The 18,211-nt window shown below is 39.3% G+C and overlaps 1 protein-coding gene across 1 annotated transcript; it reads left to right on the top strand.

Moving 5' to 3' along the window:
- The first annotated feature begins 1,205 nt into the window (after positions 1–1,205).
- On the top strand, positions 1,206–17,745 carry LOC120731164 (activin receptor type-1C). Its single transcript, XM_040028039.1, has 9 exons — positions 1,206–2,901; positions 8,100–8,330; positions 10,769–11,011; positions 11,179–11,409; positions 11,507–11,674; positions 12,090–12,246; positions 13,239–13,363; positions 13,748–13,878; positions 15,697–17,745. Exons 1-9 carry the CDS (start codon positions 2,832–2,834, stop codon positions 15,820–15,822), a joined length of 1,482 nt encoding a protein of 493 aa, XP_039883973.1. The 5' UTR covers positions 1,206–2,831; the 3' UTR covers positions 15,823–17,745.
- Positions 17,746–18,211: the final 466 nt, after the last annotated feature.

Genomic DNA, 18,211 nt, shown 5'->3' with positions numbered 1-18,211 from the left:
TGTTAATCTGTTAAGTCTTAACTATCCAGCTGTTTTGTCCTTGCACTTTCTGAGTACAGTGTCTGACTGTTCTGAACTTTTCCAGCTTCTACGAATCTAACAGAAAATTCAGCTCACAGTGCATAATAAGGACCATTTCCATCTCAAGTGGAATATCAGAGCTTTTTATCTTTCCAGCTAAAGCAGCAGCTTCTTTTCTGACTGCTGGAGATGTGCTCTAACAATGCGAACAGTTAATTTTTTATTTATTTGGTGAAGGTAAGAAGCCCAAACTTTGGGGAGAGCAGAATTTGGCAGTGTCAAACTGGTTACAAACTAATTCATATGAAGAGCTATAGGCCAGATGATTGAATGACAACAGTGGGTGGTTAACCATGCTAAGATGCCCTGTGTGTGTTGAAAACACCTGTCAGACTTTTAAGGTATATAAGTCTTCATATTCAGTGTCATTTGATCCGTCCGGAGACCGCAGAGCAGAGGTTTGACTCCAGCAGTTTTAATGTCCCATCCTGTTTCTTTGAGGTTTAGGGCTAGACTTGGTTGCACTGTAGTCATTATCTGAGAGGGTGTAATGGTGACGAAGTATGTGTTACTTTTTTCCATTAAGTAAATATCAAAATATTTGAAAGAATTTAAATGTTAAAAATAAACAATATAGAGTCAATTTATACCAGATTATATAAAGGCACTCATGGATAAACAAAAAAAGACCCAACTTCATGAAAATCCTACATCAATCCTACAGTCTTGGATGTTTTTTTTCTTTTCTTAGCACCCTCAATAAACATTGTGCATTTGCCTGTCAGTGTATCTGTACAAGTTCTCATTTTTCTTATGTTGGTTTTGTGACTTGATGTTCTCCTAGTAGTGCCTTGATGAAGATTGTGTCAGTCACCACATTAGTAGTGATTCATTTTCTTAACTGCCAAGGACCACAGCTGGTGCAGTTGGAGCAGAGACTGTTTGTGCTGCGAGAACCCCCCAAAAAGCCAAGTTTCCTGCATTCAGAGTTTACTAGTGGCTGCTTCACCACTTCTTGTTTGTAGACAATGTGCATACCGCCCACGAATAAATAGATTTTTTAAAAAATCCCGATTTTTGATTGTGTTGTGATCGTGTAGTCTGTGGGATCAAACCTTCACTGTCCCTGGAGACATTGGCACCTTTTGTTGCTATGCAGCCTCAGCAGCAGAAACATGGCTGGCTGTAAATAACTTCTTTCATGCAGGTGAGTCCAGCTTTGAATGTACAGCAACGTCATTCACTGTTGATCAACTAAGTGTTTACTTTCTGCCTCACTAGGAGGGAGGTCAGAAGTGGCGTCTGTGCAGCCTAGTTTTTTTATTTTTTTTATTCTGTTTTTGCTTCTCTCATCCAGGGAGAGCAGTTGGAATGGCCACAAGATAGGCTGACGGTTGGATTACCAAACTCTCAAAACAGGCAAATATTAATATTGGTGGGACCCGCGTAATTGTCATAGGCTGTATATAAAAGATGGGAGTTATCCACAGGACTGCAAACTCACATTTGAGAGCTTGAAAGAGCCTGAACAATGGTGGGCTAAAGCTGCCTTGGCATCCACCTGGCAAAGCAGCTGTACACCAAAGTTTTAAAGGGTAAGTTATCAAAAACATAATAGTAATAATAAAATCACCCTTGTACTGTTGATACATGTAGATCCGATACCATTAATAGCTTTTTAAACAAGTTGTAAACGTACTTTAAGCTGTAAAGCTGCAGTGACTTACTTTCTACAGCAAGCTTGAGGTGCCCACGGGAGGAACTGCACTTCTTAAATGTGTACTATAAGTGTATACTGCAAAGGTGCACAGTAGATATTTCTATTATGAATGTTCCAAAAAAGTGCCACAAACCTGTTTAAGATATTGATTCTGATTCGCTGCGATGGTGTGGTGAAGCTGTGTTGGTATCCACCTGTCAGTCATAGCAATCATGACCCCTAATCCCTAATGCATCATTTTAAGGCGTAATGACATTTTAACATGTTAACAGGCAGCTGCAAAGGAGAATAATCCTTGAGCAGTTTTATTTTTAAATAAAGGGAAACATTGGCTTCCTTAGAGACCAAAACTGTTTTTGTAGCAGGCTGTAAACATGTTTTTAAAGTTGGGCTTTGTAACATGGGAAGTGACTGGCTTTTTGGGGTCAGCCTCCATTGGAGAAACTGAGGTTTTGGCATGTTGCATTGGCTCTATTTTTTTAAGCCTGGAAGGCTGCCACTGTGCGTAAAGGGGCTCAGAGTACACATTCAAAGACACATTCATATGACATATTCGTTCCTTCTGCATTAACTGACATTAATTGCACTCAGGGAAGCACAGAGTGCTCATGTGTTCATTAGGGGAGCTCAGCAGTCTTGTTGTGGATTATTTATTAATAATGTATGGGTTGCAGATTGGCCAGATTGTGGCGTTGTAGTTAGTAATTTCCACAGATTACACTGTAAATAGTTTAAAATCTCTGCACATTTAATAAATAAGTGAGACCTCAGTGAGCAGAGGTAATTTCCATATCCCTTTGGCAGACAGGAGGTGGTGTTTCATTGGACCGACAGCAGTTAAATGGATGTGCGACGCACTTTCTCTCTGGCTCCCATTCACATGTCTTTATCAGAGGTCTGCAGCGCTAATCCTCTTAAAGTCCAGTCAACAGAGGCGGAGCAAACTGCGTTTCTCGATCGTTTACAGACGGAGACGTTTGTGGCGGGGGTGCATGGCCGACGGACTTTACCGCAATGTTTATTTGCTCTGTTTTCTGTAGAGTAGCTGTGTAAGCGGTGCGTCAGAGAGGGAGCAGATGCGGCTCTTACCATGACTCGTCCCGGGAAGCAGTGCTTTCAAGCGGCGTTGATTTTCCTGACTGTCGCCCAGCTGACTGCAGGTACACAGTCTCAGGGTGCAACATGATAATAAGCTGTGCCATTGTTTTTTAAAGGTTTTTAATGAGTTCTTAGACCGCCTACACTAACTCAATTAGTATAATTGACTTTTCAAAATCACACAAAACTTTATAGCAATAAAAAACAACAACAAGAATTTGTCTCCAAAGATATGATCAAAAGTGGAGCATTTCTTTTTCTTATTTTGCTGCTGTTAAAAAGGTCTGAAAGTAAAGTTACCGCCCACAAACAGCATGTGTGCGGTGGGGACGTATGGGTGTTAAAAGACTGTAATTTCAAGCTGTCAGTAAGTAGGTTTGGCTAAAATATGTGGAATAAATGTGGTCAGCTTTAGTACACATGCTGTGATATATCATTTCAAAGACCTTAAAACATTTACCTTGTAGCCTGTTTGTATCTAGGATTAAAACGTTTTGCTTAATATGAAATAGAAATATTAATTATTTGTTTTCTGTGATTGAATTCATACTACACCCCTGAAAGGATAGTTCATCATTAAAAAATAACCTGGAGCTACTCTCATAACTTGATAACTGAGGTAATAATTCGAGTGTCTCTAAAGGGATTTGCAACTTTTTCTTGTCATATGTTTTGCTTTTGAACTACTTGTTGCCCAAAACTACATATTTGCTGAAAACTGGGCTGCAGAAAATCCTAAATTGAAGGCATTACAATTTTCTTTTATTCTACAGACCAAACAGTTCATTATGGAAATAGATGTCAGGTTAACTGATGAAAACAATCCATAGTTTCCACCCACATTCATGCTGCATCTTGAAGTGCTGTAACACTGCATTTGATATTGATGAAATACATTAAGAATTGGAGAATCTGCAGCCACTTAACTCCAGAGCTGGAAAACAGAACAGGTGCTACTTCATAAACACAGCCTGGCTTGTTTGGCTGCTGGTGGGCTCAGGTACACAGAAAGACATAAACTCCAACTTAGAAAAACTGTGTTAGACTGCAGTGCATGTTTTACTACATTTCCAGTGGGGCAAGTAGATGGTGGGTTGAACTGGATGAAAACTATTGTTTGGCAAACTTTGTATGTCAGATCTTTGTCCAATGCATTTTGTTGAAAATAATTAAAAAGCACAAATTTTTTCATCTGACATTCTCTGACTTAAGGTAAAAGGTTACAGGTGACTTAAGGTAAGTTGTACTAGTTGCACTCTCTCAGTCACTCTGGGTCACCTTTAGCTATGTAATAGCTTAATTTCTAATGCAATGATTAAGTGAAACTTTTAAAAACAACCAGTTATTGCTTAATTGCGCTAAATGCCTCTTATTGCTTAATGCCTCCAAATTATTCTACAAGCCTCGGTGCTATTCTTCTAGACACTGGAATTCAATCCGAATAATTGAGCTACTTAAAAGGTTAACAAGGCTCATTAAATGCAGATTTAAGTAAAGCCAGAATAATAAACAAAGTAAAAATGTCTCTATTTCTGCATTCTTTGCAGTGAACGTATTCCTTATTTGAGTAATATTGGGGTGATTTTCTAGTGTGGCAGATATTCCCTGTTTCCTGTAATTGTAAACACTTTCTCTGTTATATTAGTGCAGATATTAGTTCAAAGGGACTCATCGAGTTTGGTCCACAGTTATAACAAGACTTCACAACACTGCAAATAACAGTATTATACTCCCCAACACAGAGAGAGAATTAATTTGTAACTGACTCTGGTGACGCCTGAGGAAATGAGTAATTATTCTTTCAGGATTGAGGGGTGCTGCAGGGCTATCCAAACCTGTTAGTTTATGGAGAATGGTTTATAAATGTGAACAGCATGTGCAAAGTTTGTGCAATATTTCATTTAAAAGAGTACTCATTACTGTCACTGCTCAGATTCAGCTGCCCCTTCTAGGGTTTGTCACAAAACAAGCTCTAAAAGCTGCAAACAGTCATTTCAAAACGGATTCAAAGCAAAGATCCACTTCCAAACTGAATGGATGTGGAATCAACTTTGATTCATTGTTGGTTTTCTTTTCACAGCTTTTTAAATGTGCACGCAGAGGCTGTGGGGTAATATGAAGTTCCTGAAACAGAGAGAATTAAATATAGATTTGAAATGTAGTTATATATCATCATAAGATGGGGATTTAGAAAGAGGGCAAATGGTTAGACAAGTTTCCTGTTAAACTATTATGTTAGATTACGTGAGGTTTCACAGTCCCATTTATTGTAAGAAGTTTAGATTTTTGTTTCTGCTAATTTGATAAATTAAGCCAATAAAAATGTTTTTACTTAGAAGTTTTTGCACCTTTTATAAACTCTCAACAAGATTTTGAACATGTATATTTTGGAAAAATAGTTTTGCCATTTAAGATGCATGATCCCCAAATCAAGTCTTCAGTCTCCATCAGTGTTATACAATGGAGAAAATTGAAATAAGAAAAAGAAGTGATTAAATACACACACCAGTGCTCAGACGATCATCAGCTTTAAGAAAGGAAACTCTCGCCGCACCTCGGTGTATTTTAACTTAATTGTCCTTGAACAGGTTGTTACCAAGCAACCCCAGCTATGCTATAAAAAGGCAAAAAGTAATCTCATAGTCTTCACCTGAACTTTTTTTGTGCTGATTTTGTCAGCAGGTCTGTCTCATCAAGACGAGCTTTACAAAAACCTTGAAAAGAGAAGATTGGTCATATTTCTAACTGTCAATCAGTCCCATTTAAAGACCAAAAGGATGAAGAGTTATTGCTGCTCAGTTGTCCACTGGGGATTATGTTCCGTCAGTATAATGAAGATCAAATTTATGTGTTCGTTCCTTCACAGTTTATCCATTTAGAGTGTTTTGTTGTGAGTTTGGGGCTGGCTGGAGAGATGTCTGCCTGCTCTTAAATTCACTAAATCAGGTGACACGTGGTCTCTAAGTGCTTTATTTTTCTTTGCTGCTAAAAAAAGAAGAAGAAGAAATGTCTCTTTTGGGGTAAAAAAAAAATGTCCATGAGCACTTTCATGCAGGAGATATTTCCTTTCTTCCGAACTACACCTGCAATCCCTGTCACTCTGCAGAAGGATTCATGTACTCGTGATGAGAGCATTATGGGATGTAAACATTAATGATGTCTTCTCTCAGCAGAGCTATAATTAGCTAGCTGCGCGCTTGTTTTAGTGGTTGTAGACTGTGGGAAGAAAATAGTTGTTACATGACACTGGTCAAAGCAAGATTTGTGGTTGTATTTCTTTTTCTTGTTCTGGAAAAAGAGACATCAGTTCTCTGTTTGTTTTTGGCACCTTAGTCACCACAAGGTGAGTGGCATTTTGTTCCATTATAGTCAGAGAGAAGCCAGACATTACAGCCAGCATGTCCAAAACTGGGCAGCTCGCATCAAAACCACCTGAATGAACAGCACAGCAGGCTGGAGGAAAAATATACTCTAATTGAATTTTTCAAAAACTTCTCCTTTGAGACCGTCCACCGCTGTTTACTGTGGGCTGAAAATTTTTTCACTTTAATGGTTAGGCTACAAGATGTTGAAAATAAAGATTATGTTTATAAAGATATTATTTTGTTATGTAATGATATTTGTTTAAATCCCCTTTTCATACTTTGGCTCTTCCAGATTTTAGGTACCATATAACCTCTGTGTGACATGCATATTACAAGTCAGATTTACTTATAAGGCATTCATAGTTCATGGGAACTGAGCCAAGTGAGCAATGTGGTTCCAGATTTAGTACAAAACACAAAGTCAATAAATAATTGATCAGCTTTCCAGGAGATTCGCGAGGGAGCAGAAAAAAACAAGAGTCTGGAATAAACAGGGATTGATTTCTGATATCGCTACGTATCAATGAATTTATGATTTATACGATTTTTTTTAAAAAGCACACAACAAAAAAACCCATAAAAATACAGCTGATTAAGCTAATTTCTTAACATTTTGCTTCCAGTGAGCCAGACTTTATTGTACTTTTAGAAAACTGGTCTCCAGGTTTGGACATTGGATGCTTTTTCACTTGTTTTCCATCCAGTCCTGTATCCAAACATTTTCAGAATTTGTTTTTGTTTGTTTTTTACATTGATCTATGTTTAAGTATAAAAAGGCGACTAAGTGAAGGAACTAGTGTTTATCCAGGCAATTATAACAGGCAACTTTGAATCTTTAGGCCTTTTGTTTCTAAGAGCATGTCAAAAAGAAATTATTCCCATTTATTTAGTTGAACTTACAAAAACAGCATAAAGTATTTTTTGCACCAACAAGGTGAATTCCAAAGAGTTATCAGCAGAAGACTTGGCACAGCATGGTATTCAGAGGGCCCTTAGAAATTCTGTAAAAACTGGATAAGTGGAGGACAAATGAAGAAATGTCAGGGATAAAAATATCTACAGTAGATGGACAGTATCTGAAATTCATATCCTAAAGAAATAGGAAAAAAAATCCAGCTAAGACCTGACGCAGAACCTGCGAGATGCATCTGGTCCTTCAGTTGATCCGTCTGCTGTCCACTGCAGAGTCATCAGAAAAGGTCTCAGTGGCTGTAAAGAAGCCATTCTGACAACAGGTCTTATGGCGTGGTGGATCCAAATTAAGGCAGTGAAGAATGACTTAAGATTATTACAGAGTACAGTAAGTAAAATAATTACTGCATACATACAGCAGTCATGACTGGAAACTGATTTAAGGTATTGTCACTTAGCTGTTGATAATTATATTTCAGGATCAGCCATCAGTGTCTATAAAAAAAAATGTATGAATGGGTGATACTTGTTACAAAATATTACAATTTACAAGATAAGGCTGTGGAGACCTTTAGCTTGAAAACTGAAGGCGCCATAAAAAACATTGCACACAATTAAATAATTAGCAATTTTTAAAGCTATTTGTTTTTCTTCCTTGTGAGCAGGCAGTGCACTCTTGCTTATCAGACACTGCTTATGGAACGAAGCATGACAACAGCTCCAAGTAGAACACAAGATTATGTGGGTGTTAAACTAAGAGGCATTAATCTGGTTCCTCCACCTCCATCCATTAAGAGCATAGATGTCATTGTGTAACAGGAGCATCCTGCTACTAAAGAGTTAAAAACCACTGTTCACGCGAGTCAGTATATTGTCCTCCCCCCCAGCCCCCCTCAGTCACTCACAGATAAATGAAGTACAGTGACTGCTGTCAGCTGTAAAGTGTCTGAAGACAAAAATCACCAAATCTCAATGTCTTTCAGGTTTGAAGTGTGTGTGCCAGCTGTGTGCCAACAACACCTGTGAGACAGCAGCAGACGGCGCTTGCTGGAACTCTGTGATGCTGATTGATGGGAAGGAGGAGGCAGTGAAGTCCTGCCTGTCCCCCTCTGAGATGAAAGGCCAGGTCTTCTGCTACAGCTCCAGAAATGTCTCCAAAAGGAACTGTTGCTTCACTGACTTCTGCAACAACGAGACCCTGCACCTATACCCAGGTACAGCCCACACGATGCTACTAACCTGAGGCCGCTGTGTCTATTTGCCTTTACTATTTTTTGGTTGCGTTTTGAAGCAGAAATAATACAGAGTTATATATAAACAGTGCACAGTGTGGTAATGCAGCAGCATGTGGCGAGACCACCTGGCCAGCTGGGGCCTCTCTGTGTGCAGTTTGCATGTGCGCTTGTGCGGGTTTACTCCGGATACTCTGGCTTCCTCCCAGTCTCCAAAGACATGAATGTTAGTTAGCCTGTCGTTCTAAATTAGCAGTGGGTATGACTGTAAATGCTTGTCTGTATGTTTGGGTTAGACCTGCAATGGGCTACTTGTCCAGAGTGTACTCTGCCCTACATACGCTGTGATAGCAGATACAAAAATGAATAGATTTATATATAAACAGTTTACGGATATTGTAAAAATGAAATAAAGGAAAAATGCATTCAGCCCCTCAGACAGTCTTTTAATGTTCCACTGCTTCAGTAGCATACACTCAGCGGCAACACCAACTCAATCTGTGTGGGATTTCCCACTCATTCTGGTCCCGGCTAGACGAGGTGGATGCTGATCCTCCTAGATCCTGTGACATAACAAATCTGGCAGAGGCTATGGGACGTCAGTTAGTGATCCTCCCCCTCCCTCGCCTGATTTATAAATAAATACTTTGTCAGGCATGTAGTCCCAAAAGCCTCTCATGGGTCTGCCGGGTGGAAGTTGGGCTTAATGCAGAGAAGGATTACTCACACCTTTGTATATGCAGCTGGCTAAAAAATTACTGAAATGGTTTGTTATTTATTAAAAATACTGCAGATTATCAGTTGATTTCCTAATGGATTCATTTACTGATTGTTTCCAATTTGCAAGCAGAAAGGTATAGATGGTCAGTGAGAAACAAAACAAATATCTGATCATATTCATATGTTTGGTGCTGAAGTGTCTGATGCTGCAGATTTTTAATGAGAGTGGTTGGGGCAGTGCCCCGAGGCCATGATGGTGCTGACTGTGAATGAGGACAGCGCAATCAATCTGTTCCACTGCTTTGCTACATATCAGCTCATCCGTTTAGCTGTGGATTTTTTTTTTTTATACATAAAGAATTCATGACCTCGCTTTGACATCCATGCATTTCTATACTCAGACATTTAAGTGCTAGGTAGTGTTTAGTGGTTTGTGTAGCTGTACAATTTGATTTACTTTAGAGTTTTTCAACACACGGGAAGGGATACTTTAAGTGTTCCTTTGTACCTAATTTCCAAACTCCTCTTAGCTGTAGTAAACAGTTTAAAAGCAGATATGAGCTTTGAGATGACCCCAATCACCTAAGAGGGAAGAAAAGAGTGTGTAGAAGGTCTTATAAGCCAGAGGAGAGAGTAAGGTCTTGTTTTGCACCATATCTGCTGAGCACCAGTTGGACACATGGCAGGATCTGTATTTAGGTAAAAGGCTAAAGATGTCTTAAGAAACTGTGGTTTAGTTCACAATGTGTTCCTTTGCACATTGGGCCATCTGCAGATGTTGCACATTTTAGGATCGCTTGGTGAGGACATTTCATCCTTTGGGGACTTGGGTTTTTTTCAAACCTTTATTTTTTTTATTACAGTACCCACATGTGCACGTATATGTTGAAAGAGTTAGTTGTAGCTCCTGCAATCTTGAAGTTGGCCAAATAATCGTTACAGAATTCTCCCTCTTTATTTCCCCAGACCAAACAAATTTAGCACTAGGTCATGGTAGTAATGCAGCACTGACAGCACATTATTTTGCCAGCATGTCTCTAAATCTCATATTATCACAGCGCCCACCCGCTCACCTGTTTTTGTTTGTGTCCAGGTTTTCCTCTGGCCACCCACAGACAGAATGAAGGTCAGGGACAGAAACGTCAAGTTATTTTGTTTTGCCAAGCCCAGATCTTTATTTGCGAGGTCTGACGGTGCACCTGTTGCTGATTAGTTCACTGCACATATTTTTTGAGGAGTGAAAGCTTGCTGGCACTAAAAGATTCAATATCTTTATTCCTTTTTGATTAATGACACTTACAGGCAGTGATGAAAATTTTCAGACGCGCTGGAAAAACAAGAAAACATTGCATCTGCCAAACGTTCAATTTCCACCTCTCTAAAGTTTAGGGCTGCAGAATAAGTGGTGTTTTAATTTTGCTGAGCTTTTCTAAAAGTCTGAAAAAGCTGACTCATCTATGCTAGCTGGAGTTTTATGTAACACCTGATGTGTTGAGTTGTGCTAATTGCCCCCTATGCTGTTGCCATGTTTTCTAGTAACCACCAGGGTGTGCAGCAGACACAGCAGGGACCTTAGACCCATTAAACACAGTTGCAAATCTTACCCCATTCTACATTCTACTGATTATTGAACCAAAAAAAGTACTAGGAATGTTAGAAAAGGACTACACGCTAATAATATTGGCTATGTTGTTGTTCAGAGAGGCCTTCAGAAGAACCCGGCTGGAGCAGGCTGCAGCTCATCGTGGTGATCCTGGTGCCCTCCTGCTTGCTGTGTGTAGGGATCCTGCTAGGCGTCTTTGTTGTGCAGGGCCACCGTTGTGCCTACAGGCGATCCCACAAGCAGGACCCGGAGGAGCCTCTGGATGATCAGTTGCTAATGTCACCTGACAAAAGTCTCAAAGATCTGATATATGACATGAGCACTTCTGGTTCAGGATCAGGTGAGAGAACTGCTTGAACTTGTCACATGGTTACTGACACGATGGCCCGGATTGTGACCATTGTGGTACAAGTATAATCCAGTAATTGCACACATTTTGTTGATTCCTCCAGCTATGATCTGCTGAGACAAAACCACTGCTCTTCTCTTCCCGTCTGCATCTTGCAGGGCTGCCACTGCTGGTCCAGCGAACCATAGCTCGAACCATCGTCCTGCAGGAGACCATCGGAAAAGGTCGATACGGCGAGGTGTGGCGCGGCAAGTGGAGGGGCGAGGACGTGGCAGTTAAGATCTTCTCTTCCAGGGACGAGCGCTCGTGGTTCCGTGAAGCTGAGATCTATCAGACTGTCATGCTCAGGCACGAAAACATCCTGGGCTTTATTGCTGCTGATAACAAAGGTCTTACAACTAGGCACTAAATACAAATGTATTCACAAATTAAGCTATGAAATAAATTCGCCAACATATAACGTTGTCATTCGCTGCCTTTTTGCAGATAACGGCTCATGGACTCAGCTCTGGTTGGTGTCAGAGTACCATGAGCACGGCTCCCTGTATGATTACCTGAACAGGCACACGGTCTCAGTGGAAGGCATGATTATTCTTGCTCTGTCCATAGCCAGTGGGCTGGCACATCTCCACATGGAAATCATTGGCACACAGGGTATGAATGTACTTAGTAAATAAAGAACTTGAATTCTAGGACAGTGAAGTCACATCAGAGAAGCTCAAAGGGTGCTCTATTTCCTTTAATATATATATATCCTTTAATCTTATTAAAAGGAGCAAATGTATTTTGGCCATGTGCTTCCTATATCTCAATGCGATATCTTTATATATTAAAACCTGAAGAAAAAATTTCCATTGACTGACCATTAATTTGCTAATCAACTCAGCGCTACAGTGTAACCACAAGGCAAACCCTGCTGTGATATGATAAGGTGACATTTTATGACATTAAGGCCAGAAAATGATCCTCAATTTTATCCATCTCTAAAAGACCCAAAATATTTGCTGTAATATAAAGAACATTTTTGGGGCTTCCAGAATAACCTTAATTGTTACTTTCTTGCTTCTAGGGAAGCCAGCCATTGCTCACAGAGACCTAAAGTCTAAAAATGTCTTAGTGAAGAAGAACGGGACGGCGGTGATTGCAGATTTGGGTTTGGCCGTGAAACTCGACTCCAGCACAAACACCATAGACATACCATCCAACCACAGAGTGGGAACTAAGAGGTTGGATTTATGTCACAATACAAAAAACACACACAAAACAGAAATGTGAAATTAAACTGAAGTGCCTTTAAACCGAAATCACTTCCGTGTTCTTTAAATATTATTGGTGATTTTGAGTTGTTCTCCCATGTCGGTGTGTTTTAAAGTAATACTATTAATTGGCCCTTAAACATTAAGAGGAAGCCAGCATCTTTGGTTTTGGTTTCAGCAAGAAAAGCAGAACCCACAGTAACAAATAAGGCCCTCCAGGTGTCATGCTGGAATAACTGGCCTTGTTTATTTAGAGAGTAATATTAGCCGTGTATGTACACATTGCACAAGGGGTTTCTGGCACAGCTTCACCTATTTCCAAGATGCATGGAGGAAAGGACAAAGTCTAAAGAGGTCAAAAATGCAGGAACACATGTGTAGAACAGCTTCCCCCCCCCGATTGATGCATAAATAATACTCTTTATAGAGGAGACATCATCATGTAGTGTCTGTGTACACAGGTCACACAGCCCGTTTGAGAAAAATGCTGAGTAAAAGTCATGAAATCTCAATTTATTTGGTGTGAGAGAACAAACAGCAGTGATGCAACTGTAAACAGTACAAAAACAAATGTATTTATTTAGCAGCAGTCCATTCTCAAGCATTTAGGCTTTGGCGACTCCTAGTGGTTGTGGACTTGTTTTTGGTCAGTCTATAAGGCTTGAGTAAGTGCTGTGTTTTCTTTTAAAGATGATATATTTGTCCTTTTAAAAAGTGATAACCATTCCTACAAGAGCAGCACTTGAATCTTTGCTGTCTTCAGCAATGAAGACGGATGCATGTCCTGCAGCTTATATGTTCTGCTGGTTTTGACGAGGGTGATGCGACCTGTGGTTTCACATTTTTAGAATTTGGGTGACAAAGTTTCGAAGCCAACCCACACAAACATTGATTAAAGTATATACTGCAAGAGGTACTGGGCTTTTTATTTCATTAGACAGTAATCATTCTGTCCTCTGCAGGTACATGGCTCCAGAAATCCTGGATGAGACAATCAATATAAACACCTTTGAGTCGTTTAAGCGGGCGGATATCTATTCATTAGGCCTGGTGTTCTGGGAACTGGCCAGAAGATGCTCCGATAGGGGTATTTCAAACTACGCACACACACATACACTCTACCATGAGTTTCATGCAAATTTCCAAAACAATACTTTTATTTTGGGAGCGACTGTGAGAGACTTGCTTTGCATAATACACAGTTGAAAAAAATCTTATACTGACTCTCAGTGCAGACTGTCTGAAATGAGCGGCCATATTAACGTCATTAACTAAGGCCTGAACTTGTGGCTCGCAAGTATTACTTGCACATACGCTGCCATATTATAGCATTACACTGAGTATCACCACAGTATGTAATCATAGAAAAAAGGAAAAGCATGCACTGCTTCAAGAAGAGTGCATACATGAAACTGTAAAAAAAACCCAGACAATAAACAAAATGCTTTTTTTGTTTTTTGCATTTTCACAGGACTTCATGAGGATTTTCAGCTGCCTTATTATGACATGGTGCCTTCAGATCCATCCATTGAGGACATGAGGAAAGTGGTTTGCGATCAGAAGCTCAGACCCAGCATTCCCAATCAGTGGCAGAGCTGTGAGGTGAGACAGAAATCTGATGTGTCGTTATGTGAGATAGCTGTCAAAGAGCCGGTGTCATGGTGACATAAAGCACGATTAGTCACAGTTTAGCGCCAAACCGAGCATCAGTGAACCAACAGCCTCTAACCACATAGGAAAATTTACAGTGTCACATATGAAATAGCTGTATCAAAGCATGAGCATGTTTAAAACTAAACAAATTACATGCTAAAAACAAACTTTTGTGTGTGCTCCTGACAGTAGTATTAAACTTTGTCAACTTCATTTATATATAGTTTGTGAAAAAGTCTTTATTTCTTACTTTTTTTTAGCATATTTTTCACACTTACATGTTTTAGATCATCAAAAAAATTAATATTAGACAACAATAACCCAAGTAATAGCAATAGCTTTCTCGATTTGTGGATAACAGCTCGCACCTTGATTTTCTGGAGTCTTAATGCCTTAGAAATGGTTTTATAACTGTTTCCAGAGTGATCGATGTCACAGTGACGAGCAAATGATGTCAGGAGATCTGAAATATGCTTTAGTATGAACCGAGAAATGCAGTAAGATAATCTAGGGGATCTTAAAGCATGTATATGACTGTGTCTAGATTTTATCTAGATAAAACTGAGCAGACCTTACTGAGTCTTGTAAGCTGCAAACCAAGCTGCACAACTGAGGTGACATGCTTATTTAAGCTGAGGTGGCTGTCAAAGATTAGTCTGTTGTCCCAACTTTATACATAAGGAGCTCATGTAACAGCTATTGAGATTATAGGTAATAGCTATCACCCTCCATGCTTGATGCACTCTGGCCACAAACTACTACCTCAGTCTTATCCATAGGTCAATAAATTTACCATAATTTTTCCTGTGTACAACGCATCATGACATCACAAGTTTTGCCAGTTTGAGGGAGATTTCTTTATTCTACCAGGAAGGGAGGGAGTATATTATGTCATTTGTCTGTTTGCTAGCAGTCTAATGTCAACAGTTTTCAATGTATCATTTTAAAATTTTGTGTGATATTAGATACCAATAACAACTCGAGCTGATTTCATTTTGGGGAAAATCGGGTCAAGGTCAAGGCACCAAATTTCAAACTCAGTAAGAGCTTTTTATTACCCACAATTTTTATGGCTCGTCTTCAAACTTTCAAACAATATGCTAGGCCTTGGAGGACACGAGTACCATGATTGGCTAAGCATTTGACCTCGATAGGCTGATGTCAGCATGATGTAATAAAAAAACATCAAAGTTGTAGTATAGCCCTTGCCTTTCAGGGGGAGTTGCACTTTAGTGGACACTGTTCACTATCGTCACAGATATCATCAGACAACTTGGTGATTCAAATATATACAGATTACAGCCATATGAAAGTGGAAATTCTCTTAAAGCTTTTTAAAATGTACAGAAAACTTGATATTTAAGAAGTGAGGACGGCACTGGAGGGATGACACACATAGCAGTGGTTAACTTCAAGGCCTCGGGTAATGGGCTAAAAGTGATTGACAGAACAGGGTGAGGTCTGAGACTTCTTTGTCTCAGATCTCATTTCTTGTTAAACCACTTCCCGACAGAAGAGAATTGGGCGTTATTCTGACACACCACTGTATTCAATTTTAGCTACCAAAAACTATTACTACCACTGCAAAGGCTGCAAAGATATTTCTACAGAGTCAATCAAAGAGGTTGGATTGCATGTTTAGTTACCGGTGAAACTGTTCAGATCAGATGTTTGATATTTGTTATTCCAGTACACACTGGAGCCTGACCTGTGATTTTTCTGGGTTTTGTAACTTATAACGTCATCTCATCTCGCTTGCTACACCAGGCTCTGCGTGTGATGGGCAAGCTGATGAGGGAGTGCTGGTACGCCAACTCTGCTGCGCGACTGACTGCTCTGCGGGTCAAGAAAACCTTGTCTCAGCTATCCGTTATCAAGGACATCAAAGAATAGTTAGATTTGTTGCTCTGCAGATCGGCACTGGTGCTGGCGCTGGTGTAAAATAATTGACCTCTCTTACTGCCCGAGACCGCCCTCCTTGGGACACAACCACACCGTCGGAGAGCTTCATCGTGTCGTCGTTGGTGCCAAAGTATTGTAGGAGTCGTTTTTTAAAGCTTTGCACTTAGACACCTTGTGAAGCAACATTTTAACCAAACAGCTAAACTCTTGGTAGGAAGAGCCATTTTAAATAAGTCGTGTTTGATGTATAAATAGATTATTTTGCTACCTCAGTATCATAAGTGCCCAAAGCTTGAAGTTGCACATTGATATTTGTGCCATATCTTGTAGCCAATACAGTATTGCTGGGTAGTTAATGTGCTAAATGACAATCTTGTAGGATACTGGATTTAAACGAAACAAAACAGCTGGTTTGACTGTTTTTTAATGACAGACACACATACAGATTTTCCCTGTTAATCAGAAGTGCTTCTGCTTGACCGGCACTCATGTACACAAAGCACTACTAAGCTTACAAGTAAAAGATCATCTTTAGCTCAATGCATCCAAGGTTTGTTAATGAAAAATTAACTCACAGCAATTGGATAATTAAGGGTGTTATAAGCAGAAGAAATCTAATGGAGTGATGAACTTTTCATCCACTGGTGCCAATGGTCACTACATGAAAAGGGTATTTCAGCATATAGAGTGCAACTTGAACTAATGAAAGTTTATCCCGACAAAGAAATATTTCTGACATTGTTTGATTAACCATAAAAAATCACTACAAATACATATTTTTAATATAAAGATAAGAAAATCTATGAATGTCTATTCTATTCTTTTTCTAAAAAAATTATTTGCATATTAAAGCTTTCTGCTGCTGAACAAAAATGAGCAATTATCCGATAAATGTAAAATAAAACATCTAAACAAAAGCCTATATATAATTCAAATCCATTGTTTTTATATAAACCTGACTTATTTTTGCATTAGGTGAAAAAAAAAATTTGCAAAAAAAGCTGCCGAAGGTGCAAACGTAGCGCAACATGCTGCTGATTACTTTTACATACCACATAAGGGGAGCACAGTTTGAATATGGGTTCACATTAGCATCACTAGCACCACTGTCTAACATGGCCTACAGAGCCTCGACATAAACAGGCTTAGAGGAAGTGCAGAAATCTGAATCTGCAAACGATTTGTGCACACATGTGTAGGTGTGCTTGCATGTGTGTTTGAAATCATGCAAAGTGACTCCTTATTTCAAGCTGTGGATTGAAATAATCTGAACAATCGGTGTAGTGATTGTGAAACTGTGAAACCTGAAAAATATACACTGAGGCTTTTCATTCACATCCTGTCCATATGTTCATGTTTTTAGTTTCAGAGACAAGTGACATACTTCAATATCTGTGCTTGGTATCAGTGTTCGCCTATTTTGCAGTATGAAAGCACTTATTGTCAGAATGACTGAATAATATGTAGTATCAGCAGTGTTGCCTCTGAAAATAAGCTATGTACAGTAGCCTGTTGCTCTCTTGGCAAAATGTGCAAGTCTTCAGTTTTTATTTCTGTAAAACTATGAGGTACTTTTTTCTATAATTACTGAAAATTAGAATGTTATTATTATTTATATGTTCTGTATTGTGTCTTATCTGCTTCTCTATGAAGACACAAAAAGGGACAGAAAGCAGATAGCAAAGCATATCACCGTGTGCAATTTCTGGTTTCTGATCTCACATATAATATAGAATTTTAAACAAAGTAAGACCTACTTTTGATTTTAAGCCCGCCATCATTTAAATATACATGTTTGATGTATCGAAAACTGTTTTGTGTTACTTCCTCATACTGCATTGTGTCGTCTCTTTTTGCACTATTTATTATCCATATAAAATGTGATGTCAGTGGGTAAATAAACTTTTTCACTGACTGAGCATCATTCATGACTTTGACAGAAAGATGGGATGTTTTGCTCTCCCTACATTTCAAGGGTAATTTTGTAAGAAATGACTGTGCAGAACTGCGCAAGTTACAGGGGCAGAATTTCCCGGAGCCGTTTATCTGAAGCTGATCTTTTTTTCTTTATCATCTTCCCATTCGCACTTTCAACTGGCGTGACTCATCTGCGTTTCTGTTCTGCTGCTCTTTCTGCATACGCTGTTAATGTCCGTTAGACAGAGGAAATAAAGCGCTGACACTGAAGCCATCAGCGCTACATGGATGAGTCAACCCCCTTTTTCTGTGTTGCATTAACAGATTTTTACAGTGAAGGCTGTCACGTAAGAGGAGGTCACGTTGTGTCACTTCGGGGCATCAAAACACGCACATAAGAATTTAAAAGTTAGGTTTTAAAAGTATTTTTAGCTGCTTAGAATTTTTCATCAGCACCATCAGC

This window comes from Simochromis diagramma, unplaced genomic scaffold (genome assembly GCF_900408965.1).
Source record: "Simochromis diagramma unplaced genomic scaffold, fSimDia1.1 OVJJ01000343.1, whole genome shotgun sequence".
NCBI lineage: Eukaryota > Metazoa > Chordata > Actinopteri > Cichliformes > Cichlidae > Simochromis > Simochromis diagramma.
The sequence above is the reverse complement of the archived record's forward strand: the minus strand, read 5'-3'. Positions and strand labels throughout refer to the sequence as shown.

Excerpts from the sequence above, each read along its gene's own strand:
- LOC120731164 (XM_040028039.1), top strand. The coding sequence starts at position 2,832 with ATGACTCGTCCCGGGAAGCAGTGCTTTCAAGCGGCGTTGATTTTCCTG. Across the intron at positions 11,410-11,506 it reads TATTGCTGCTGATAACAAAG|ATAACGGCTCATGGACTCAG; the intron begins GTCTTACAACTA and ends GCCTTTTTGCAG. Across the intron at positions 11,675-12,089 it reads GGAAATCATTGGCACACAGG|GGAAGCCAGCCATTGCTCAC; the intron begins GTATGAATGTAC and ends TCTTGCTTCTAG.